This window comes from Carassius gibelio, chromosome B17 (genome assembly GCF_023724105.1).
Source record: "Carassius gibelio isolate Cgi1373 ecotype wild population from Czech Republic chromosome B17, carGib1.2-hapl.c, whole genome shotgun sequence".
NCBI lineage: Eukaryota > Metazoa > Chordata > Actinopteri > Cypriniformes > Cyprinidae > Carassius > Carassius gibelio.
This window is the reverse complement of record NC_068412.1, coordinates 9330102-9356387: the sequence shown is the minus strand read 5'-3', so window position 1 is coordinate 9356387 and position 26286 is coordinate 9330102. Positions and strand designations below refer to the sequence as shown.

The window sequence follows — 26286 nt, the reverse complement described above, 5'->3', positions numbered from 1 at the left end:
TGTTTTGAAAGCAATAACAAATTTTGTTACAGGGCTGAAATAGATAGTGAAATATACTGCTTCTATACTGTAAAGCTTTTACAGAGCCTTTAAAAAAAGAAGAGAAAACCATTTTGCAATTGCCACTTATGTTTGTGTAAATAATTAGGCTTTGTTTCCTGCTGAGAAAGCACTTCAACCAAGAACTTCACATTTATTTTGTTAAACAGCAGAAGTCCGTACACTCATTTGAACAAATGGTTAAATGTGGGTCAAGCACAAAAGAAAAAAAGCCTATGTTCGACCCATGTCTACACCCACAGTAATGAAATAAAAACCCTGAATGTTTCCATCCATCATGAAATCTGAGATGTTTCCTGATGATTCTCCTCTAGTGGTTTTTGATATTCATTTCCTTACCTGGTTCTTCGTGTTAACTTACAAATAGAAATGTCTCCCAAACAACCAGGATTTGAAACAATGGGGACCACCTACAAAGTCCTTTTCAATGGATTTTGCTATTACCAAATAAAAATGGGAGGCTGGGATGTATGTAGTGCATATCTGGAGAAAGACGGAAAGACACTTTGTAAGAAATCTGAATTGGAAAGAATGGCGATTTGATGATAAGAGTTTCCAAGTGTTTTGCAAACCTAATGCATATGTGGTGTGAAACCAGAAATGAATCTGGATTATGTTTCAGTGTGAATGGTCAGAACACAGTTCAAGTAGTTTTTCTCATCACTTTAAGGCATTGCGTGTACAATGTAATAAGAAGTGTGCAATACTGTCAAAATTCAAATATGTTTCTTTTTAGTGTTATGTAATATTAGATAATCAATTATATATTAGGTCCTTCAGCATATTGCAAAAGGAAATCTGAATCATTAGCATCTTTTGAGGAGAAATTCTGTCTGTAACACCAGTGTAGACGAACTGAATGAAGTTCATGTGAAAAGCCACTTTGAGAACAGAAAACTAGCAACTATAACATACCTTAAAGTTTCTACACCCCCAAAATGTTTCCTATGCAATCTGACTAAAGAAATGTGATGTTCTGTAACACTAACACTCATTTCCCCCTTCTTGCCACCCCATATAAAACTGCAATGAAGAGGAGGAGTAATGATGTATGAAGTTTCCAGAGCTGGTGTTCAGTGTGGCTGAGGCACAGAGAAAGAGGTAACAGTAGTCTGGCACGCTGAGTGTTGAGGTAAGAGCTGGTAGTTCTGGTCTTTGCTGAGTCCGGGCTCACCTGGATCCGTAGCTGGTCTATGCATACATGGTTAGCTGGAGCCACTGGAGAAATTGAAATTCAACACTGAAGTTCAACATTTTGCAATCAGCCAACCTACAGTTTTAAATGGCGTCGTCCTGATGCTAAACGTTAAATTACGAACTGGTGTTAACTTACCTCCAGTACATTAAGTATGATGTTGCCATCTCCACATTGATCAAATGCCTGAAATGCTCCTAGAATGAGAACAGGTTCACTTCAGACAGTACGCATGTTTGATTTTAGCATACACAGGCCTTAAATCAACCGTTGGTAAAAAAAAAAAAAAAAAAAAAAAATTAACATGAAATTTTAACCTGAACGCACTGAAATATTTAGTTGTTTACATTCTGTATATACTGTTTGTCTGGTCATTTGCAGGAAGCGGTTCTGTATGATTTCCCCCTGAAGTTTAGTTTGTAAAGAACTTTAATTTAAAACATTTATAAACAAATACGTACATTTTCTTTGTCGCCACACTTTCCATTCAACCCTGTTATGCTGAAATTTCCTAGTTTTAGTTCAATTTTTGCCGCATTGTAGTAGTTCATTCCATCGTGGTCAAAACATGGGAACAATTTAGTACAAAGTGGCCACTATTTAACTAATTAATATATTTAATTTAATTAGCTCTTTAATAATTTAATGAATAAATTATGGCCACAAATTAAGTTGTGGAAACAAGTTCTTAATTTGTGGCACAATATAGATTTTTTTTCTGAGTCATAAGCAGAGCTCAGTTATTTATTTATTTCTGAAATCATTAATAGAAACATTTATTGGTATTTTATTGTTAACCTTAATCTCAAGTCAACTCTGTTGCGATCAGCCAGCAAATTTTTACGGGAAAAAATTACCACCCACAAAAATTCTGACTGCCAATAATATTGTGTGATACAATGATATTTGCTCGCTACTTATCTGAAGACTGAATTTTGATTGTAACAGGGTTGACAAATATGGGGTTTGCCTTTTTAATGCATTTATCAATTAAACTGTGCCTTGTAAAAAGTCTATAATTACTGTAGCAAAATTTATATTGTAGATTCAAAATAATGTAGAAATTTTTATATATATATATATATATATATATATATATATATATATATATATATAATGGCACCACTTCCTGAGAATGATTCAGTGTACTAGCCACTATATACTTTATTTTAAGGTGTCCTTGTTACACAAGTTAAATGTATAATTACACTGTAACAAGGATACCTTAAAATAAACCGTAACCCTATTTGTTGTACTGCTTGCTAAAGCAAAAGAACTTACTGAACATGCCCTCCAGTCGCACAAGGCAGCTGACGAAACTGTCGAAGTCCACGTTCATGTTTTCGTTGGCGTAGCGCATGGTGATGATGTCATAGAGCTGGTTATTCAGACGGAACCCTGAGTGGAACACAAAACAGTGACAAGACCATTAGAGAGACAGACAAATGTTCTTCAGTGTGAGAACAGATGAGAACAGGAGAAACACATGAGAACCGTCGAACCTGCATCATTGATGGTGTTTCTCATCTCGTAGCTGCTGATAGTGCCGGTGTGATCAAAGTCATAGCGCTGAAAGATTCCCTGCGGAGAACATTCAAGTCAATCTAAGCCTTTTCAGTAGTAGTATTGCCATTTATATAGACAATAGTGAGGAGACTTCAAACCTGCCACTGTTTGATTTTGTTCCACAAGTGTCTAAACTCTTGTATATTAATTCTTCCTTTTCCATCCATCTGTGTGATTAAGATTAAGAAAGATTTGCATGCAGTATTGTACACTGTCTATCACATCTGCTAAGAAATTAAAGCGACTGTACATGAAATGAAAAAGTTATATTTATTATTTGAAAACTGTCAGAATAAAAATAGAAGTGGTCCTTTCCACCCTGTTATGCTGTGAAATTTCCTTCTTTTAGTTATTCATCATCATGTTCCAGGAAGTGACATCATATTTATGCCACCTTTCAAACATCTGGTGTCAGTAAGAGTTTGTTTTTGTTTTTTGTTTTTTTGTTTTTGGCAAGAAGTCAATAAAGGCTGTATTTATGTGATCAAAAATACAGTAAAAGCAATACTATTCTGAAATATTACTACAATATAAAATAAACTTTTTCTGTCTAAATGTACTTTAAAATGTATTTTATTACTTTGATGCAAACTGCACATCATTACTCCAGTCTTCAGTGCTCAATAAATATTATTACCAATGTTGAAAACAGTTATGCTGCTTAATATATCTGTAAAACACCATGCTATGTTTATGTTTTAACCCCTTAACTCTCATTCACATTTTTGAACATAGACTTTGTAGTGCATGATCCAAACTTAAATTTTTATAATCCATGAAAACATTTAGTAACATGATATTGATGCAATGCAATGCCATTTTAAAATGGGTTTTAAAGGATGAATTTTGAGATTTTAAGTTTCCAGTTTTTGATTTTTTGATAAAGAAATGTCAAAACTAGTGATAATACCTGAATTGACATTTCTATTGATTGACATTTCTGTTAATAAGAATATAAATTCCTAACTTTAGGGAGAATATGAATTCCTAAGCGACATGTTTGAAATAATGTAGGCCAAAAACGATAAATATCTATTGGTGCATTGCAAAGCTTTAACCACATATTGGCTGCTGTAAACAATAAAGCCACAAATGTTCTGGGCAATACCTTTAAAGCTACTTTAAGAAATCATGTAATTTTGATACAAAGGATACATCCATGAGGGCAATCATGCTTCTACAGCTCTCACGACTGAAGCCCTCAGTCTGTATGTCCTTGTCTGTAAACGGCAAGAGTCTTTCTTGAAAACATTCTACAGAAAAACCACAAACATTCAATGTAATTATCATTCAAAGAGAGGCCTACGTACCTTTCGACAACACCTTGTTCAAGACATCTTTGAGTTCATTAGCTGAGACCTCCATCTGCTGCAAGACAGAAGAATAAACAGAAAGTCAGGTGGGGTGTTTGTTACGTCAACATAAGCTTTTAGGCTATGGCTGTTACCACTGTTACCACTGGCATGGCCAATGAGCGGCCCCACCCCTCCACCATACTCACACTCCCCCCAGCGCTACTCACGTCCCCCGCGATCTGCTGGAAAACAGACAGGAACTGCTGGTCCTCCTCGCTCTCTTCCCCAGTCGAAGCCGGAGCCGGCTGATCAGACATGGGAGTTGTAAAATACACGCGTGAGAACTGATCTTAATGTGTGAGAAACCAAAGAATCTGATCACTAGTAGATCTCAATAATTAATGCAGATTTTAGTTGGACAGTTTGTCCTCCAAAGTAATAGTCAAATAAAGTACTGAGAAATGACAGAATGAGCTGAAAAGCCTGCCAATTGGTTGCAACAGTGTTGATAAAGTGTTCAGGGTTGTTTTCGTTAGAGCAAGGTTGCAATCAAAAGACCTCGCCATAAGTCCACTCCAAATCTCCATTATATTTTTTAAATGGATTTATGTAAACCTTTTTTAGAAAGTTTTAAGTGCATTTCTTGAAAAGTTAAAAACAGATTTCAACCTAATAACCATAATATTTGTAACAAAATTTCATTATTAAAATAGCACTTGGCCTCATGTTTTTTAATGCTCTATGTATTTTAAATAGTTAAGTTTAAAGAGCCTGTTTGGTGTTTTTAATTGCATAAATTGTTCTTGCTCTAGAGTGAATGCACCCTATGTTTGGCTGCTCAGATTCAGTTTTTCCAAATTAAAAACATTAAAACTGGGTCCTTATTTGACTCAATTTTGTAGAGTTGTGTTGTTACGAAGTTTATTGTTCAGAAAAAAAATAATGTCACACATAATCATGACCGATCACTGTTTACATTATCGTTCCATAGTGCTACATGAAAGTACTCATGCACATCTCTAGTAATTATAACGTGTATTAGTTTTAGTTCGTTTTATGTTGTTAGGGGAGAGTGGTTACGTTGACCGACCCCTGTATCTAGGATACTGTACACTTTTACGGTCATGTGACCATATATTTTGGAAACCACCCATCATCTCTGCCAGTAAAGGAGTGTAAAGTAGAAACATGTGGGAGGAGTGGAAGACACTTATTTACTTTAAAAAAGGTCAAACTTTATCATGTCAGATGTCATGGCTTCTACATCAAAAAAGATTCATCCAGGTCTCAAAAATTTTATAATGCATATAAATCATATTTAGCAACAAAAAAACATGCAAATCATTTAGCTAAATATTAGCCTGAATGGTTAAGCTAGATGTTTTTGTCGCCCAAAAATGTCAGCCATAGGCCAAAGTGAGCAAAGGACTGTGGGGTAAATTGAGCCAGTGTTTTAACTCATCCCACCTGAAGTTAAGGTTATAGGTTATATGGTTATAACTTCTTGGGAAGCCTTTAAAACGTTGTTTCAGTGATTCCAGACAGAGAAATTGAAACCTTATTGTGTTAATGTTAAGTTAGCTTAATAAAAAAAATAATTTAAAAAAAGAAATATAACTATTAGTTTTAAAAGAGGTAAATTATTTTTTAAAATTCACATGGTTTTGAATCAGATTCAATTAGATGGTCAGTTTACACCCAGATGGTGCACTTTACCCACTGACTCGGGTCAACTTACCCCTAACCTGGGGCAAATTGAGCCACAAGAAGACTTTTTTTAAATAGAACCCTTTTCATAAATACACTCTAATCATTTAACATTTCAAAGTACTACTTAGTTAGGGCTAGTAGTTTAGTACTATATGTAATAAAGGCACATCTTTGTAGATGATCAAGTACTTACCACTGGATGATCAGCTTCAATCCTGTTCTCTATCTCCCTGAGAAGAAACCAACAAACACTGGTCATCAAAGAGCTTTCGGGGAGCCTTTTATCACGTAGGTTTTCCTTCATATTTGAGCTTAAATATTTTCTGACATTTTGATTGTCAAATAATCAACTGTTATTCTGCTTACAGTATATCAGCCATATAACCATACTTTTTGTTTTAGTATGAATTACTCAAACGTACTATGTGTGAATAATCCTTAACGTATAATTACTTAAATGTATCACTAAGAATTTATTATCTGTATCATTTTATAAAAGGTGAGAAGTTTGATTAATAGTTACAATGACTATCACAGGGCCAGTGGTTAATACAGTGTTAGGTCACATCAAGAAACTGGACATGATCCATGTTAAAATACTCTGATTCCTCGTCCTTCTTCAGCATTCCTCAGAGAACCTCAGCACTCCTTTATGTGTCCATGTCTTTCTTGCAGCTGAAGTGTAATTGTGCTAGGAAACTGAAAGGAAATGTTTACCGGAGGGTCCCAAAATGTGCTGGTGCGTGTCCTAAAAAAGATTCCATTACAGCATCGAACTGGGGCCGATTTCTTCTATCTCTACAAATCAAATTGTTGTTAAAATGTTTGCCCTCGTGGTTTTTTCCACCCATTTTCCCAACTGTAACCCATTCCCCTCTTGTATAGAGAACTCAATCAGGTAACAATTATGCTACAGTCATGGCCAAAAATATCGGCACCCTTGGTAAATGTGATCAAAGGAGGCTGTGAAATTTAATCTGCATTGTTAATCCTTTTGATCTTTTGATCTTATTCCATTGGATATTAAGAATTTAAAATGGGGGGAAATATTATGAAATGAATGTTTTTCTCTAATACTCGTTGGACACAATTATTGGCACCCCTAGAAATTCTTTTGAGTAAAATATCTCTGAAGTATATTCACAATTTTGAGCACTCCAGTTTATACACTGTTGAATATAAACATGAAATTATCCAGCCATTGCTTCCTGTTTCACAGAAATATAAAGAGGAGGGAAAACAAAGCACGAATTCCCTTAATCATCCATCACAATGAGAAAAACCAAAGTATATATTTCTGATGAGAATTATATTTGATATAAAATTGAGCTTCACAAATTAGTGAAGTGGCTTTAAGAAAAGAGCTAGAGCAGTGAAAATTCCCATGTCCACCATCAGTGCAATAATTAAGAGTTTCCAATCAACAGAAAATGTTACGAAACTGCCCGGAAGAGAACGTGTGTCTATATTGTCCTAATGCAATGTGAGAAGGAGAGTTGAGTGGCTAAAGACTCTCAAAAGATTACAGCTGGAGAACTGCAGGTAATAGTTGAGTCTCTGGGTCAGAAAACCTTATAAAAAAGATGGTCAAACAGTACCTACATCAACATGTTGTTTGAGAGGGTTACAAGAAAAATTCTCCTAAAACCATCCAAAAACAAACTAAAGCATATTCAGTCATCAGACACGACTGGAACTTCAAATGGGACTGGCTTCTATGATCAGATGAAACTAAAAATGAGCTTTTTAGCAGCAAACACTCAAGATGGGTTTGGTGAACACAGAGATAAAAAGTCCCCCATGTGTACAATGAAATATACTGTTGTATTTTTTATGTCGTGGGCCTATATTTCCTACCTATAAAGTTACTTACTGCAGCTTTAATTGTGGCCAATGTGTATTAGAGAAAAACATTTATTTCATAATGATACTTCCCCGCCATTTTAAATTATTATTATCCAATGAAAGGTTATATATATATATATATATATATATATATATATATATATATATATATATATATATATATATATATATATATATATAATTATTTTTTTTTTATAAAAGTTCAAGTATTAACAATGCAGATTAATTTTCACAGCCTTGATTATATTTACCAAGTGTGCTGATATTTTTGGCCATGACTGTACCTTGGTGTTCATGTGATAATGTAACCATGCCCCTTTGTGCATGAAATAATGCCCATTTAATGATTTTGCAGCCGATTGAGATGAGTAGCAACTTCTGTAACAGCTGTTTTCAAACCAGGTGTTTCAGACGTTCTTCAGTGGGCAACCATACATACATTTTCAAGGGGGCATTTACACAGAATGAGTTTTTGAAATTAGTGCTACATTCACAAAATGTTACAAAAGACACAAACTGCGAGCGCAAACAATGAAACTCATCTGTATAGCACATTTTTACATTAACAAACAATGAAAAAGCAGCGCACTGGAATCCAAAAACACATTCTTTGCGAACTGCCCCTTAACCAATATATATGTATGTATTATTTTTTTTTTCAGTAACAATTTTATTTCACTTAAAAATAAAAAGTATGAAAGTGTGAGGAAAAATCCGATATCATTGTACATCCCTCCCCTCCCTTCTGCTCTCACTCACTCAGACGTATTTCTCTTTTCAGAGAAGACGCGGAGGATGAACTCGCCTTCCTTGTGGGGCTCGTAGGTGGAGGGAACGATGACATACTCCCCAGGGCTCAGGCGGAAACGCTGGGTCACCTCGCGCAGGTTAATGTAGGCCCTGGAACGAGCCTTAGAGGTGCTAGACATGAAGAACTCCTTCTGCATGTGCTGCTTGTTTCCGTGCATCTGACAGAGAAACACAGAATTCGATCAGTCATAAAGAATATATTTATATTCAATCTATAAAGCAGTGGTAAATGCCAGTAAAAGTGCAAATGAACTAAAAGTGCTAAAGAGAAAGCACTGCAAAGCCTCGAGCCCAAACATTTCTGATCTTCACATTTCCATACCTCCTTTGGAACCTATGGACAAACGGAAAGAGTTAAAAGAGTGTTGGATACATTATCAAGCGGATGAATATCTCTGTGTGTGATTAATTAATTTCACGCTGTTAATGTCAGAATAAAAACACGATCTCTATATTCTCTGTTGGATACCTCATAGATGGAAAATCCAATAGTGAAGAGGTTTTCACCCAATTTGCGTTCTCTACGCCTGTTTTTCTGCATTAGGGCAACAACAAAAGTGCAAGCCACTTCACCATCCTCTGCTTCATCATCTTCCTCCAAGAGACGCAGGCGGTATTGTGGATTTGTCCAGAATGTGTCTATAGGAGGCCATACATATTATATTAAAGCCAGACTTCTTCTTTTTACCTGTGAAGCACTTTTACATGCATTTTATGAATAAAAGCTGATATACAATTTAATCAAAGATTACTGTTATAATTAAAATAGAAAATAAATGATTTGCTTATACTGTAGTTGTTTTTATTCCAGTTTCAGTTCACACCTGGATAATTCCTGCACCCTCCAGCAGAGCATCCTCTTACCCAGGATCCCTCATTGACAGAAACTGTCCATTTGTGTAATTTATCTTCCTCCAGAGCATCAGGGGTCAGGTTGCATATCTCAATTTTGGTGTAATTTTTCTTAAAATCCTCGAATGACATCCTACGGGTTGACAGTAAGAGTTACAACTTTATCTCTCCTTCTATTTCTATTTATTTCTAAGTGAATAAAGACAAAATATCCTTTATAAGCAGCTTTTGTACTATTTTAAATCTCAGTGTTGTAGCTAAGACCAGCTCATTCTTAGTCAAGATTAAGTCAAGACCTTATTTTGAAACCACAACGCTGTCTACATGACTGTCATGATTCATCATTAGGATATGACTGCGTGCTTGTTTCAACTCACCAGAATTCTCCATCTTCAGCGTTCTGATGCTGAAGTTTCTCTTTTTCCCCTTTAGAGAGGGTTTCCCACTCTTTTGAACTGCAGAAAAACAAAACAAAAAATATTGTAATAACTGTATACTAACATCTACCTTGTAAATACTAACAAATTACATTTTAAATGGAAGTTTATTGACTGAAGTTTACAGAATAAAATGTAAAAAAAAATTACATTGCGTATAAAATAAGCAAAAATAAATAAATAAATAAAAATATAAGATGTCACTTTATATCTCCCAATAATATTAAAAATTTTAAAAGCTTAATTTTATAATAAAAGCTCTGTGGTTTTTTATTGGTTGGGCAGAAAAGAATATACATACAGTACAGTGATTATTATTGAGATAAATACAAATAAACATTCCACAGAAGACTACATTTGTTTGTCTTTGATTATAATGAACTAAATAATAAATAATAAAATTCATCCATACAGTACATTTTAGATTAACTGAAATAGTATTATAGATTTAGTTAATGTTTTTATTTTATGGGTTTAATTTCAGTTAAAGTTGTTAACATTTTGTTGTGTGTTTTTGCCATTTTTATATATATATTTTTTTACAACACTGAAAAACAAAAATATGTATGGTTACTCAAGCAAATCCAAGTTGCTTCAGTCCATAAAGTGTTAATCATGAAATGTTACTGACAAAATAAAAATGTATTCTAATGTTTACTCTAATACAGCTTTATAAAGAATTTAACATATAAAAAAACATGATGGATATTTTTTACATGAAGATGAAGAATTATTCTAAAATGCCTTAAAAGTATAAACTTTTAAGCAAAACTTCTATCAGATGACAGAACGCATGCAACAGATTGTGTGCAACAACTTTTGAACATGTTAATAATTAAGAGGTCTTAGCAATATGCATATTAAATAGGGCTGCATGATAATGACAACAATCATAATTGTTGATTATTCCCTTGAAATTGTAATTGTGATTATTAATTACGATTATCACAATTTACATTGAATGATGTTTATACCATGGTTTGATGCAACTGCATGCTGTATATATATATATAAGAAAATATATGTATATATACTTAAGAAACCCAACCTCAACCCATCTCTTTTAGAGAACTACAGACCAGTTTCCCTGCTTCCTTTTATTGCAAAAACACTTGAACGAGCTGTGTTCAAACAAGTCTCTACATTTCTCACACACAACAATCTCCTTGACAGCAACCAATCTGGCTTCAGAAGTGGACATTCAACTGAGACGGCCTTGCTCTCAGTTGTTGAAGCTCTAAGACTGGCAAGAGCAGAATCCAAATCTTCAGTACTTATCTTGCTTGATCTGTCCGCTGCTTTTGACATGGTTAACCACCAGATCCTCCTATCAACGCTACTGGCGAAAGGCATCTCAGGAACAACACTTCAATGGTTTGGGTCTTATCTATCAGATAGGTCCTTCAAAGTATCTTGGAGAGGTGAGGTGTCCAAGTCTCAACATCTAGCTACTGGGGTGCCTCAGGGCTCAGTTCTTGGACCACTTCTCTTCTCTGTCTACATGGCATCATTAGGTTCTGTCATTCAAAAACATGGCTTCATACCACTGCTATGCTGATGACACTCACCTCTACCTCTCATTCCATCCTGATGATCCGACGGTAGCTATTTTGAGAGATTGTTGTAGACTTCAGGAGAGCACACACTCAGCACGTTCCTCTGACCATCAACGGTGCGACTGTGGAGAGAGTGAGCAGCAACAAGTTCCTGGGTGTGCACATCACAGAGGACCTCTCCTGGACTGAAAACACCGCAGCACTGGCCAAGAAATCACAACAGCGTCTCTACTTCCTCCGCAAACTGAGGAGAGCCAGAGCCCCACCCCCCGTCATGTACACATTCTACAGAGGCACCATCGAGAGCATCCTGACGAGCTGCATCACTGTGTGGTACGGCGCCTGCAACGCGTCCTGCCGAAAGACTCTACAACGCATAGTGAGAGCAGCTGAGAAGATCATTGGTGTCTCTCTACCCTCCCTCCAGGACATTTATGGAACACGTCTCACCAGCAAAGCCCTCTGCATCACAGGTGATCCCACCCACCCATCACACAGCTTCTTCAGCCTGCTGCCATCAGGGAGGAGACTGCGGAGTCTCCAGGCCAGGACCAGCAGACTGAACGACAGCTTCATCCACCAGGCTGTCAGGAAGCTGAACTCCCTCCCGAACCTGCCCCCCCCCCACTAATTATATGATGACATGCACGAGTCACTTGTGCAGCATTGGTCTGCTCACTCACCGCGCACTACCTCATTCGGCATGGAACTACCTCATCAGTCAGTTAAATAACTGCTCTTGGTCACTTGTCACTTGTCACTTTAATCAGACTTAAGATATTTTTAATAAGTGATTTTTTTGCACTAAAAAATCTTTTAACTGCACTTGTTCACTTCATTGATTTGCACTATATCTGTCATTTACCTTGCGCTGCTTTATTTAACTTTATTTTTAACTTTTATTTTTATTATATGTCTTTTTTTATAATTCCCTTATTGTATAATTGTATCTACATTTTATATTTGATCTAGTTATTGTTTTAGGCTTTAATGTTAATGTTATCTCTATGCACCGGGGTCTGAGAGTAACGCAATTTCGATTCTCTGTATGTATGTACTGTACATGTGGAAATTGACAATAAAGCAGACTTGAACTTGAACTTGAACTATTCGCATCTCAGCTTGTCTAACTGACATTTCTTCCTGGATGATGGACCATCACCTTCAACTCAACCTTGCCAAGACAGAACTGCTTGTGATTCCAGCAAACCCATCGTTCCATCACAATTTCACCATCAAGTTAGGCACATCAACCATAACTCCTTCAAAAACAGCTAGAAGCCTTGGAGTTATGATTGATGATCAGCTGACTTTTCTCAGACCACATTGATACAACTGTCCGATCCTGCAGATTTGCTTAATTCAACATCAAGAAGTTCAAGCCCTTTCTTTCTGAACATGCTGCACAACTCCTTGTTCAAGCTCTTGTTCTGCTGGACTATTGCAATGCCCTCTTGGCAGGTCTTCCAGCCAATTCTATCAAACCTTTACAATTAATTCAGAACGCGGCAGCAAGATTAATTTTTAATGAGCCAAAAAGAATACACGTCACACCTCTGTTTATCAATTTGCACTGGCTTCCAATAGCTGCTCGCATAAAATTCAAGGCATTGATGTTTGCCTACAAAACTACCACTGGCTCTGCACCCATTTACCTAAATTCGTTACTTCAGACTTATGTGCCCTCTAGTCACTTGATTGTGCCATCCCAAAGAAGCACAAAGTCACTGTTACGGACCTTTAAAATAAATATTCCCTTCTGGTGGAATGAACTCCCCAACTCAATCCGAGCAGCTGAGTCCTTAGCCATCTTCAAGAATCGGCTTAAAACACATCTCTTCCATCTTTATTTGACCCTCTAACTATAACACTCACTATTCTAATTCTATTCTTTAAAAAATCTAACTACCTTTCTAATCTTTTTGTATTCTATTTTCTTTTCATTTATTATGCAAATGTATGTGTATGTGTGTGTGTATGTGTAAAGACCTCTAACTAGCTTGCTCTATTCTTTTATTTTTTTTATTCTATCTGTTTTCTTTTTATTTATTATATTAGTTAAAAACCCATGCTACGTGTACTGTGTTAACCTAACTGAGACTTGTTATAGCACTTATATATCATTGCTCTTTTTGTTGTTTTTGATTGCTTCCACTGTCTTCATCTGTAAGTCGCTTTGGATAAAAGTGTCTGCTAAATGAATAAATGTAATATAAATGTAAATATATATATAAAAGCTGAAAATGCTCTAACTGAACCTTTAGTGTTTTTCTATAGTATTAAGCCTCAAATATCAACTATTGATAGATCTTGAAGATCACCAGTGACTTGACTCTGTCCTTGAAGATCACCAGTGACTTGACTTGTCTCTGGAAGGTCCACGGTGACTAGCCTTGACTCTGGAAGGTCAACGGTGACTAGCCCTGACTCTGGAAGGTCAACGGTGACTAGCCCTGACTCTGGAAGGTCAACGGTGACTAGCCCTGACTCTGGAAAGTCAACGGTGACTAGCCCTGACTCTGGAAGGTCAACAATGACTAGCCCTGACTCTGGATGTTCATCGGTGACTAGCCCTGAATCAGGAAGGTCAACGAGAACCTTACTCGACTCTGGAGGGTCAACGGGAATATGACTCGACTCTGGAGGGTCAACGGGAATATGGCTCGACTCTGGAGGGTCAACTGGAACCTGGCTCGACTCTGGAGGGTCAACTGGAACCTCACTCGACTCTGGAGGGTCAACGAGAACCTTACTCAGCTCTGGAGGGTTCATGGGAACCTGACTCAACTCTGACAGCTGTGGCTGTCATCCTGTGCAGAGGCGCTGGGCAAGCAGACATTTTGGGCCATGACTCTGGACGGGCGGCCATCTTGGGCCGTGACTCTGGACCGGTGGCCATCTTGGGCATTGGCGCTGGGTTAGCGGCCATCTTGTGCTGTGGCGCTGGGCTAGCGGCCATCCTATGCTGTGGTGCTGGGCTGGCGTCCATCTTGCGTCGTGGAGCTGAGCTGGCGGCCATCTTGTGCTGTGGTGCTGGGCTGGTGACCACCTTTTGCTGTGGTGCTGGGCTGGCAGCCATCTTGGGCCATGACTCTGGACGGGCTGCCATCTTGGGCCGTGCCTCTGGACCGGTGGCCATCTTGGGCATTGGCGCTGGGTTAGTGGCCATTTTGGGCTGTGGTGCTGGCTCAGCAGCCGTGACGTGAACACTCTTGGGAATCTCTAGGATCTTGTTCAGCATGGAGAAGTAATCCAAAAATGTATCAGCGGCCATCTTGGGCAGTGGCGCTGGGCTGGCGGCCGTCTTGCCTCGTGGCGTGGGGCTGGCGACAACCTTGTGCTGTGGCGCTGGGCTGGCGTCCATCTTGCCTCGTGGCCATCATGGGCAGTGGCGCCACCATGGCGGACGTGTGCTTCTTCTCCCCTCTCTGTCTGCCATGGTGAGACGGTGGCTCTGATCCGTCCCACACGAGCACCGGGTCGAAGGGGGGCCATGGTTGAGAGCGATGCTGAGCCTCCTCTCGACCACTCCCTCCTCGGCGACCTCCCCTGGTCCCACGGAAACCCACCAGGCGGGTTCCCTCAAAACTATTCCTATCCCGATCGGTGGCTGGGGAGGAAACATGAACAGACATACCGCTGGATCTCAGAGATGACAGAGTCCTTCTGTCACGACCGGGATACAGGAAGACAGACACCGTGGGGAAGGAGGACATCTAGTGGTTACCCAGGGAACACAACCCAGACACTGTGACACGGATTGGTTTCTTCTTTAAATTATAAAAAAGTAAAAAAATATGAATGTAATTATAATGTTATACTAAAACTAAAATGAAAATAATGTTAAAAATCCTTAAGATAACTTGTAGAAAGAAAAACTAAACATCTTAAGCTCGCAGAATAACATAAGTGGACTTTGAACGATTAATTGCCCATTTTTAAGTCGTGGGGAAGTTGTGGCCTAGTGGTTCGAGAGTTTGACTCCTAACCCTAGGGTTGTGGGTCTGAGTCTCAGTCCTTCAATACCACGAATGAGGTGCCCTTGAGCAAGGCACCGACCCCACAACTGCTCCCCGGCACCGCAGCATAAATGGCTGCACACTGCTCTGAGTGTGTTTTCACAGTGTGTGTGTTCTCTATTGTGTGTGTGTGTGCACTTTGGATGGGATAAATACAGAGCACAAATTCTGAGTATGGGTCACCATACTTGGCTGAATGTCACGTCACTTAATGATTTTGTAATTGTGGCATGCATAATTGTAATTGCGAATAGAAATTTGATTAATTGTGCAGCCCTAATATTAAATTTGATTCACTCTGAACTATAGTCTTTAACGGATTTAAATTCAGGAATAAGCAGATACTCACTTATCACTCCAAGGTCCATTCCATTCTACCTGACCCCAAGGGTTACGCAGACGCACCAGTCTAACTTTAGACTCCTTCTGCTGAGACTGTTTACACTGCAAAATATCCCAAATACCATCAGACTCTCAGAGTTAAGTTGAAAACACGACTATCATAAAATATATAGTGCTGGACACCGATTAATTATGATTAATCACATCCAAAATATAAGTTTTTGAGAAATCGCAAATAATCGTTGCCCAGACTAAAAAAGAAATAATCATAAAGGTTCTGAATATCAGAAGGTTTACCTCCTCTACAGCAGTAACAGAGTAGGCATGACCCTTCACAAGTCCTGTTGTAGTACGAGTTTCAAAGCGGGCTGGAACCAGGGACTGTGGGTAAAAATTGATTTGCTTTATGGAAGGATTTGGACCAAAAGTTATTGTTTTTATAAATATATATATATATACGATCAACAGTGTTTCAAAATAAAACAGCAGAATATTATCCATAAACGCAGGTCATTAAGCTTCCTTTTTCTGCTTGACTCACATCAATGGAGCAGCCCATGAGTGAGCCTCTCTCCACAGCTTTCTTCATGATCTTGTACAGCTCTTTGGGAGCCTCAGTCATCTCATAGAATTCAGTCACTCCACCAGTGAAGTCCTCCATCGCCTCAGCAGTGTTTCCACCTTTAAGAGCCTCATAGGAACCATGAAGCCTTAATAGGAATACACAAATGACATTGAGACATCTTACTGGCAAAGTGTGAAAGTGCCGGAAGAGTATCCCTCACTTCTTATGTGCACTAATTAATGATAATATATTCCTGCTGTACTTCAGTTATTTGTACAGTTACTAGTTACTTACTACTTTAAAAAATAGAAAAGAGAAAAATTCTAATAAAATACTACAAGAACAGTGTTGATTGTGCTAAACAGTAATATCTGCTACTTGAGAATTATTATTATTATGTGCCATTTGTGTTTATGCTTTTTGAGGACGTTTAAACTAAAATATCAGCATTTTTATCTAATGTTTGTTTCCATCCAATAATTATTCAATTTGCATGTCATCGTGCATTTCGTAAATGTAAAAGGTGATATATTTTGTGTATTAATATGAATAAGAAATGGAATGTGCCAAAACATTTATTAATATGAATTTTGTGGTACAGAGACATCATATCGTTCATAAAAATTTGGCACCCCTTAAAAGAAGCATAAACTAAGAATTCTAATTTAGAAAGTCAGAATTAGAGGATGTTAATTCAGAATTACAAGACATAAATTTGACTGACAAAATAAGAAATGTATTATACATCAGAAATGTATTATGAACTTTGCAATTCTCAGAACAAAAGTCTGAATTGTGAAATTAAAAAACGCTAATTATTTTTGGTAACACTTAATTTTTATAATTAATAATGTGTTATGATTATTACTAATAATAGTAATTTTTGCATAATTACAAGTAATTAACCCAAAACTAAACCCTTACCCTAAATTTAACCCAATATTATGTACCTATATTTAATTAATTACTCTGTACTTATTTGTGTTATTACATATTAATAATATTACCTGAAAATAAAGCGTAACCTTATAAATTTATTTTGCAAGCTGTAACTGTATTTTTAGGATTGGGGGTATCGACAATATGATACTCACTTACTAATCACACAGTTCCCCCAAAATGGCCCATGCATTTATACACTTTTGCATCAATACAATTTTTAAAGATATTCCAGCTTTTAAATGTGAAGGACTGACCAATTCCAGAATAGATTAAGTAAATGTCATGCATACATACATACTTAGCATAAGCTTTTTCCAGCAGAGCGCTCCAGAATTCATTCCTTTCAGCTGATTTGGTGAACACCAGCTGGTTGTTGAAAGTGGGAATGCGGTCATCAACAACAACATCCACCCAGTCGCCATAATGCCAGAACTGAGTTGGAAAACAGAGAGACACAGGAACATAAATCAGATTTAAACAAGATATAAATCAGAAGCTTTTTTTTTCAATGTCACTGACCTGGAAATGGAAAATTCCAGCATAGCCTTCAGAGAAGCTCTGCTCCTGAGGTACAATACGATGTAACAGCTTGTCGTTCAGAGTCAAGGATGCAATGGCTGCAAGCATCCAGCAGTCTCCTAAAATGAAGAGAAAATAATATCTCACATCAATAGGGAATATATTTTATATATTGTACTGTTTGCAGTAAAACAGGTGCCTACACTGCTGATCACAGCATTTTTACACTGTCCAGGGCAACATGCCAGGTTGGTAATCTACTCTACGTATTAGCAACCTTTGTGTCTTTGGTCTCTTTTATTGCCCATGTGGGGTCACAACAATAGGAAGCGCAGCTAGCTGGATTCCCTTCCAACAAATTAAACACAATGGAGGGTCCCGATGGACTGTATGTCTGCATATGGGGGCCAAAGAGAGGAGCTCACTGCCATGAAGTTGTGACCCTAAATACACTCCCCAATGATCAGGTAAACAGTAACATATTATGTTAATATGGTAAAGTGTTATCTTACCCAGGTCTCCCTGGCAGATATCGGTCCTGCTAGCACCTCCGACAATGAACTGTGGGTTATCACATATCTCCTGCAGGACACATATCATTAAAGAGTTTGCTTATGACTGATACAAGAGCTTTAAAATGTTACACACAGATTCAGAGATATGAAGACTGATACTGTTACTGATTATTTTTGATGTTTTGAATGAATGGATGGATAAAATCAGTGGATGGACAGACTAGTCGTCACAAAGTTTTAAGTTAGCAGTATGGAAACCTGTTTCCACCTCAGATTAACAATAATAATAACAATACTATGGTAAGTGTATTTCTTTGTGAATTTTATTTGTTATAATTTTGACTTTATAATGATTGTACATTTATTTCTAACAGTTATGAATTACTCTTTCTAACAATGTGACTTTTCTCATAATTATGACTTTGTATCTCACATTTTGACTGTTTTTCAAAAAATTTTGATTTTATTTTTCAGTCCTAAATTTATATCTTACATTGTGATTTTTTTCACAAATTGTGACTTTTTAGCTTACAGTGTGACTGCTTAAATACTACTTTATATTGTATCTAACAGTGTGACATTTCTCTATTGTGACTATTGTGACTTTATATTCTCACATGACTTTATTTATCACAATTGCAATTTTATTTCCCACAATGTGAATTTATTTTTTGCATTACTTTTTATCTCACAATGCAACAGTTCTTATTTATTTGCGACTTTATAGCTGTCATGATCCGCTGGAGCAAGGGAAAAAGGAAACAAGGAGATGTGTAGATTTCTCAAAATAAGAGTCTTTAATGATCCAACAGGGAGAGAGAGAGCACAAGGAAGACGTTCAAGACCTTACAAGGAAACATGAGGCAGACTACACATTTACTAAACTTAAAGGTGGGGTGAAATGCTCGTTTTTACTCAATATCCTGTTAATCTTGAGTACCTATAAAGTAGTACTGCACCCTTCATAACTCCAAAAAGTCTTTATTTTTATTATATTTATAAGAGAAAGATAGTCTGTAACTATTTTTCCCGGAAAAACACGAGCGCCTAGAGGCGTGACGTGTGGGCGGAGCTAAAGAATCACTAGCGCCAGTAGGCTTTTGTGTTGAGAGCGTTTGGAAGCTGTGACACAGATCCAGAGGCTGAAATTTAACAAGAGCAGCATCAGCAAAGGCGTCTCTATGTGGTATGTACTGAAACTGTATATATTTGCTTAGCGGTTTTGGAAAATGACCAAATTCCACATTATGTCATCTTTTTTTTTTTTTTTAAGCTGTACATGTGGAAAGTGCAGTTTGATGACAACATCGCATGTTGTTTACTTGATGTGCTCACGTGCCGATAGCTAAGTGAACAACACAGAGATATTTGAAGCAGTTTTACTCAGCGCATGCGGTTCCAACACACGATCGTGACCCTTTTTCGTTGCGACTGCATTATCCTTAAGAAATAAACGATGTGCAAATCCGGCGTCAAACTGGACCTTGTTTGTAAAACAAGCATCTTCGAAATGCAGGTAACAAACAAAAACACTTGCACAACTCCGTTGATGCTCTGTAAAAATAAACTCCATCCACTGGTCCCTTAATGCTGTTTCTCTTTTGGTAATCTGTGCAGGGTTGTCTTGCCCTGGCAACCAAAAACACACTTCTTTTGTGACTTTTCGCGACGCTCTCGCTCTGATCAGTGAATCGCTCTGATCAGTGAAATGTTTGTGCTCAGCCTCGCTATACTGGAGCGCGCGCTCTTCCGGCAGAAGTGCCTCAGGACCCATATAAGGAAATTCCGCTCCATCTAACGTCACACAGAGCCATACTCGAAAAAAACTTTCCGAAACTTGTGACAAACTGGAAGAGGTTTTTTTGGAACAAAAATACTCCTTCAAACTTACAACTTAATTTTTGAAACTTTGTCCATGTTTAGCATGGGAATCCAACTCTTTAACAGTGTAAAAAACTCAGTATGCATGAAATAGCATTTCACCCCCCCTTTAACAAGGGATAGACAGGTCCGGGCAATCAACTAATAATGAGACAATGAGAACAGGAACATAAACAAATAAGGGAGCATTGAAACAGAAACAGGGCAAAACAGGTCCATAATCCTGACATATGGCCTCCCTCCCAGAAGGTGAGTCCTTGCACAGTACAACAATTGGGGAGGGTGGCGGGGGAGGTGGCTAAGGAGGTGGCTCGGGATGAGAATGGGCAGACAAAGACTGGGGAGGCAACGAAGGAAGGAGGAGCCAGGGAGGAGACAGGAGGGGCCCAGAGCAGGAGGAGAAAAGCAGGTCCCAGACCACAGCCTTAACGGTGGCCCAACGTGGAGCTGATGGAGGGAGGAGCCATGGAGGAGGAATGGCTGTTGTCTCCAGGGGGCCAACCAATAGTGGCAAAGCAAGTGGTGGAGGAGGCAGAGAGATGATGAGCCAGGATGATGGGGAGGATCCTAACATCCTAGGTGGAGCAGATTGGGCCGGTGACCGACGCAAAGGCATCGGTGGAGCTGGAGCAACAGTGGACTGAGGAGGAGCTGAAGGCTTGTCCATCGCAACGGGCTCCGGCTCACCGTCAGTGGTGGGCTCTGGCATGAGCTTCGCATAGCGGGGTGATGGTGGGCTGGGCACTAGGTCTGGAGTGGCATCTTAGGACGACGGCACTCTGAACTCGATGTTAAGACTGGCATCTTAGAATGGACAGAGCGCATCGTCCAGGTAGCTGGTGGTGTTTGCTAGTAGCAGGAACAGTCTAGTATGGTGCTCAATAGCTTTATCCCCCTGCTCCAGCAGAAGGAGGTGGTATTTGGGGCGAAGAAGGGCATCCATCTAGGGAAACACAAAAATGGACGGTAGACACACGGAGGTAATGGTTTGGGTCTTCTGTCACGATCTGCTGGAGCAAGGGAATGAGGAGATTTCACAAAACGAGAATCTTTAATGATCCAACAGGGAGACAGAACACAAGGAAGACGTTCAAGAACTGACAAGGAAACATGAAGCAGACTACACATTTATACTAAACTTAACAAGGGACAGACAGGTGATGGGGAATCAACTAATAATGAGACAACCAGAACAGGAACATGACCAAATAAGGGAACACTGAAACAGAAACAGGGGCAAAACAAGTCCAATCTATTTCTTACAATAACGACTTTATATATCCCACCATGTAACTGTCACGCTGTCTGGTCTCTGTTTCCCTGGGTGTCCACTAGTGGGCTCAGTTCCCCTCAGGCACCTCAACGTAGGCACTACAATTCCCACTAGCCTTGTCCCTTCATCACAGTAATTGCACTCCTGCTAATTGCACCAGGTGCCTTCACTTATTTGTCATTAGCCTCCCTATATTTTCCAGTCTTTTCCTGTTGTCTGTATGGAGTCCTTTCCTCATGTTTCATTCCGTTTACTTTCGTTATCCTGTTTTCTCGTCTTCCGAGATTCCTCGCATTCCGATTTCCTGTTCCTTCCCTGTTTGTTTTCTTTTTGGATTATTTTCTGGTTTTGACCTGGCTTGTTTTGACTACGATTTGGATTACCCCAATAAAGAACATACCTGCAATTGGATCTCTCTCTCCCTGTGTCTCACTGGGTCGTGATCGTCACAGAAGGACTCCATCAACTAAGATCCAGCAGTATGTCTTTTGATATTCCCTCCCCAGTCACCGAGCGGGAGAAAAGGTGTTTTGAGGGAACCCGCCTGGTCGTGTTTCGTGGGACCAGGGGAGATCGCAGAGGAGTGAGTGGTCGAGAGGAGGTCCGGCATTGCTCTCCACCATGGCCCCCCTTCGACTCTGGGTTCGTGAGGGACGGAGAGGGGAGAGGAAGCGCATGTCTGCCGAGCCAGCGCCACTGCACAAGATGGCTGCCAGCCCAGCGCCACTGCGCAGAATGGCCAGCAGCCCAGCACCATTGCCCATGATGACCGCAAGTTCAGCGCCGCTGCACAAGATGGCTGCCGGCCCAGCACCCCTGCCCAAAATGGCCACCGGTTCAGAGTCATGGCACAAGATGGCTGCTTGTCCAGCACCTCTACACAGAATGACAGCCACAGTTGACCCTCCAGAGTCAAGTAAGGTCCCTGTTGACCTTCCAGAGTTGAGTCAGGTTCCCGTTGACCCTCCAGAGTCGAGTCAGGTTCCCGTTGACCCTCCAGAGTCGAGTCAGGTGCTCAGTGACCCTCCAGAGCCAGGTCTAGTCACCGTTGACCTTTCAGAGTTAGGGCTAGTCACCGTTGACCTTCCAGAGTCAGGGCTAGTCACCGTTGACACTCCAGAGTCAAGTCATCGGTAAAATTCATGGACAAGGACAAGTCACCATTGATCTTCATGGGCAAAGGCAAGTCACCATTGATCTTCATGAACAAATGCATGTCACCAATGATCTTCATGAACAAATATAAGTCACCAATGATCTTAATGATCAGAGTCAGGCCACCAATAATCCAGTATAAACACCATGGGATTACCAGAGTCTCTTCACGTCTTTGTGGAACTACCAGAGCCTCCACACGTCTCTGCTGAAATAACAGAGCCTCTCCACTCCTCTGCTGAAATACCAGAGCCTCTCCACGTCTCTGCTGAACTACCAGAGCCTCTCCACGTTTCTGCTGAACTACTAGAGCATCTCCTCAGCTTGGCTGAACTACCAGAGTCTCTCCTCACCTCTGCGGAACTTCCAGAGCCTTGTCACGTTTCAGCCGAACTCTCTGAGCGCTCGACTGATCCTGTCTTGGCCGCGGAGGCTACCCTTAACTTGTTCATGTTCTCTGTTTCAGACTTGCCTAACCAGTCTTGCTCTCCTGTTAATTTGATCCCACTGTGGTGGTCTTCTGCGCTGCCCTGGTGGGCTTCTGTCTCGACTGCATGGATGTGGTGGTCTTCTGCGCCACCTTGGTGGGCTTCTGTCTCGACCGCAGGGATGTGGTGGTCTTCTGTGTGCCCTGGTGGTCTTCTGTCTTGACCACACGGATGTGGTGGGCTGCTGCACCGCCCTGGGGGGCTTCTGTCTCAACCGCAGGGATGTGGTGGTCTTCTGCGCCACCCTGGTGGGCTTCTGTCTCGACCACACGGATGTGGTGGTCGTCTGCTCCGCCCTGGTGGACTTCACGTTATGCCCTTCCTGGACCTGTCTGTTACCATCTATGGACCCGGCCCTCCGTCCCTCCACCTGATCCTCCGCCTGTCCACCTCCCTCCTGGGTTTCTTGTCTTTGTCTTTCTTTCTGTTTCCCTCTAAGGACCTGGCTCTCCGTCCCTCCCCCTGATCCTTCGCCGGTCCACCTCCCTCTTGGGCTCCTTGTTTTTGTGTTTGCTCCTCTTGTCTCTGTTTCCCCATTTTACCTGGTCGTCTGGTCTCTGTTTCCCCATTTAACCTCCCTCCTGGTCTCTTTGTGTCTTTGGTCTCTTCTTGGGTTCGGGTGGAGCATCTGGTATCTGCTCAGTGGAGGAGGGGGTAATGTCACGCTGTCTGGTCTCTGTTTCCCTGGGTGTCCACTAGTGGGCTCACTTCCCCTCTAAGCCTTGTCCCTTCATCACATTAATTGCACTCCTGCTAATTGCACCAGGTGCCTTCACTTATTTGTCATTAGCCTCCATATATTTACCAGTCTTTTCCTGTTGTCTGTATGGAGTCCTTTCCCTCTCCCTGTGTCTCACTGGGTCGCGATCGTTACAGTATCTTGCAATTGCAACTATATTTCACAGTGTGACTATTACTTGTAAATATGATGTTATATAGCAAAATGTGACTATTTATTGTAATTGCGACTTTATGTCTCACAATATCGCTATGTCTCGCAATTTCAACTTTATGCCGTATCTTATAATGTGTCTTTAATCATAACTGTGACTTTATATCTCACAACGTGATTTATATCTCACACAATGAATTTATTTTCTCATTTGTGATTTTTTGTCTCACAATGTGACTATTTCTCGTAATTGGCACTTTATAGCTCACAATGTTAATATTTCTCACAGTTGCAACTTTATCTCACGATGTGACTCTGGCAATTGCAACTTTATATGTCAGTGTGATTATTTTTTTTAAACTGCGACTTCAATTCACAGTATACTTATTTCTTGTAAATTTGATCTCACACAATGTGACAATTACTTGCAAATGCGACTATACGCTATCTTACAATGTGACTTATTTATCTTAATTGTGACTTTATATCTCTCATTTTGACTATTTTTTATAATTGTGAATCTCAAAATGTGACTTTGTTTCAGGCAATTGCAACTTTATATCTATATCTCACTGCTGAATTTATTTTTCCGCACTTGATATTTCTCGCAATTACAACTTTATATCTCACAATATTAATATTTCTCGCAATTGCAACTTTATCTCATAGTATGACCCTTTCTGGCAATTACAACATTATATTCCACAACGTGACTGAATTTTTTGCAATTGCAACTTTATTTCAAAGTATAAATATTCAAAATGTGTACAAGGTGTTTATTTCTCACAAATGTGACTATTCTTTATCTTACAATGTGACTTTTATTTCTCTTAGTTTTTATTTATATTTCATTGTGAATCTTTCGTGCAATTTTATAACTCACAATTTGGACTTTATTTTCATGTTATATAATAATTGTATATGTTGTTAAATGATTTAAATATTAACTTACACCAGCAGCTGGTATTTCAAGGAAATATTTTTGGTCAGAGGGGTTTGGTTGTTAATAGAAAAACATTTGGGAATGCTTGGTATAAGAAATGTTAATTTCAAAAATTCCTTTGTGCTTCAAAATTAATTGCACTAAAAACTCATCAAATACCCTTTAATGTGCAAATCTTTTGTAGTCACAAAGGAAAAGTGTTTAAACCAGCCTTCCAAACACACACACATTAAAAGTGATAGCTAGCCCCGGTTTTACCCAAATTCTCTCTGAAATCTTTTGTCATCTAAGCATTTTCATTGGCTATGAATGTGTATATTTACAAGCAAATACATTTTTTTTTAGGAAGGTCCAATTAGTTGAGCTGCTTTATCCATCCTTGTGCCATTTCCACATCCCACTCACTATAGTCCCAGTCCAATCAAACCAACATACGCCCCTATGCCTCCTACCTTGGGACGCTTCCAGACAATGTTCTTGACTTTGTTGGACTTATGGCCCAGGTCTTTGAAGCCAAGGGAGTCCACAGTGGGAGGAAAGGATTCATCTTCAAAAAGGGCCTTCTTCTGGAGATACTCCTGCTTGAGGGTGTTGTAGTCCTGGCCGCTGAAATGAATGGGTTTGCTAAGGGATCCTTCGCCATCTCTTCTCTCTCTTTCACGGATTAACCGGTCACAAAAAAAACCAAATGGCGTATAGGGCATCTTGTCTCAATGGGACAGTGTTTTTTAGGGATTGAAAATATTGGATTTTTACACCACAACTTAAGTCTCACAAGTCAAAAATCCTTGGCATAAATTCAAACAGCTGACAACTAATTGGATGCACCTTGGTCAGGGAGTAGAAACCAGAGTAAGAAGAAAAAGACAACGTGTGAACACTCCTTTTACATTCACAAAAACATACACACAAACACACTTGCATACATATACATACACAAACTCTCTTTGGGTTGCTCCCATTGGTTGATGAACAATGCGTATTGGGCGACAGTTGCGCTCTCATGCCGCCATTGTAGGTTGACACAAAGAAGAGCGTCCCGCAAAGAGAGGCCAGTGAGATGGCCTACCTCAGCAGAAGGCATTCACAGACATTAAACCGGTTCTCAATAGAGTGCAGCATTAAGCACTCACAGCATGACGACAGCAGGCTTAACCTAACTTAACAAAACTCTCTATATCATGACACTTTATCAATGTAGATAATTAATAACCCTCATTTGTAACCACAATAGTTGAATGTTCAGCTGTCTCATACAATAATTTTCAAAAGTTTGGGGTAGGTAACATTGTCTTAAAATGTCTTTTATTCTCATTAAGGCTCAATTTATCTGATCAAAAATACAGTAAAAGAGTTACATAAATATTACAATTTAAATTAAATGTTTCCTATTTTAATATATTTC

General features: G+C 39.3%; 1 protein-coding gene across 1 annotated transcript; it reads right to left on the bottom strand.

The window, feature by feature from the left end:
• Positions 1-111: 111 nt before the first annotated feature.
• On the bottom strand, positions 112-25701 carry capn3a (calpain 3a, (p94)). Its single transcript, XM_052581314.1, has 21 exons — positions 25334-25701; positions 18247-18316; positions 17735-17853; positions 17514-17647; positions 16250-16418; positions 16006-16089; positions 15716-15810; positions 9732-9809; positions 9327-9487; positions 8972-9141; positions 8825-8836; positions 8452-8660; positions 6020-6056; positions 4344-4421; positions 4132-4189; positions 3977-4041; positions 2920-2988; positions 2758-2836; positions 2537-2653; positions 1394-1452; positions 112-1278 (listed from the first exon to the last, which is right to left on the bottom strand). Exons 1-21 carry the CDS (start codon positions 25583-25585, stop codon positions 1252-1254), a joined length of 2142 nt encoding a protein of 713 aa, XP_052437274.1. The 5' UTR covers positions 25586-25701; the 3' UTR covers positions 112-1251.
• Between the last annotated feature and the right edge of the window lie 585 nt (positions 25702-26286).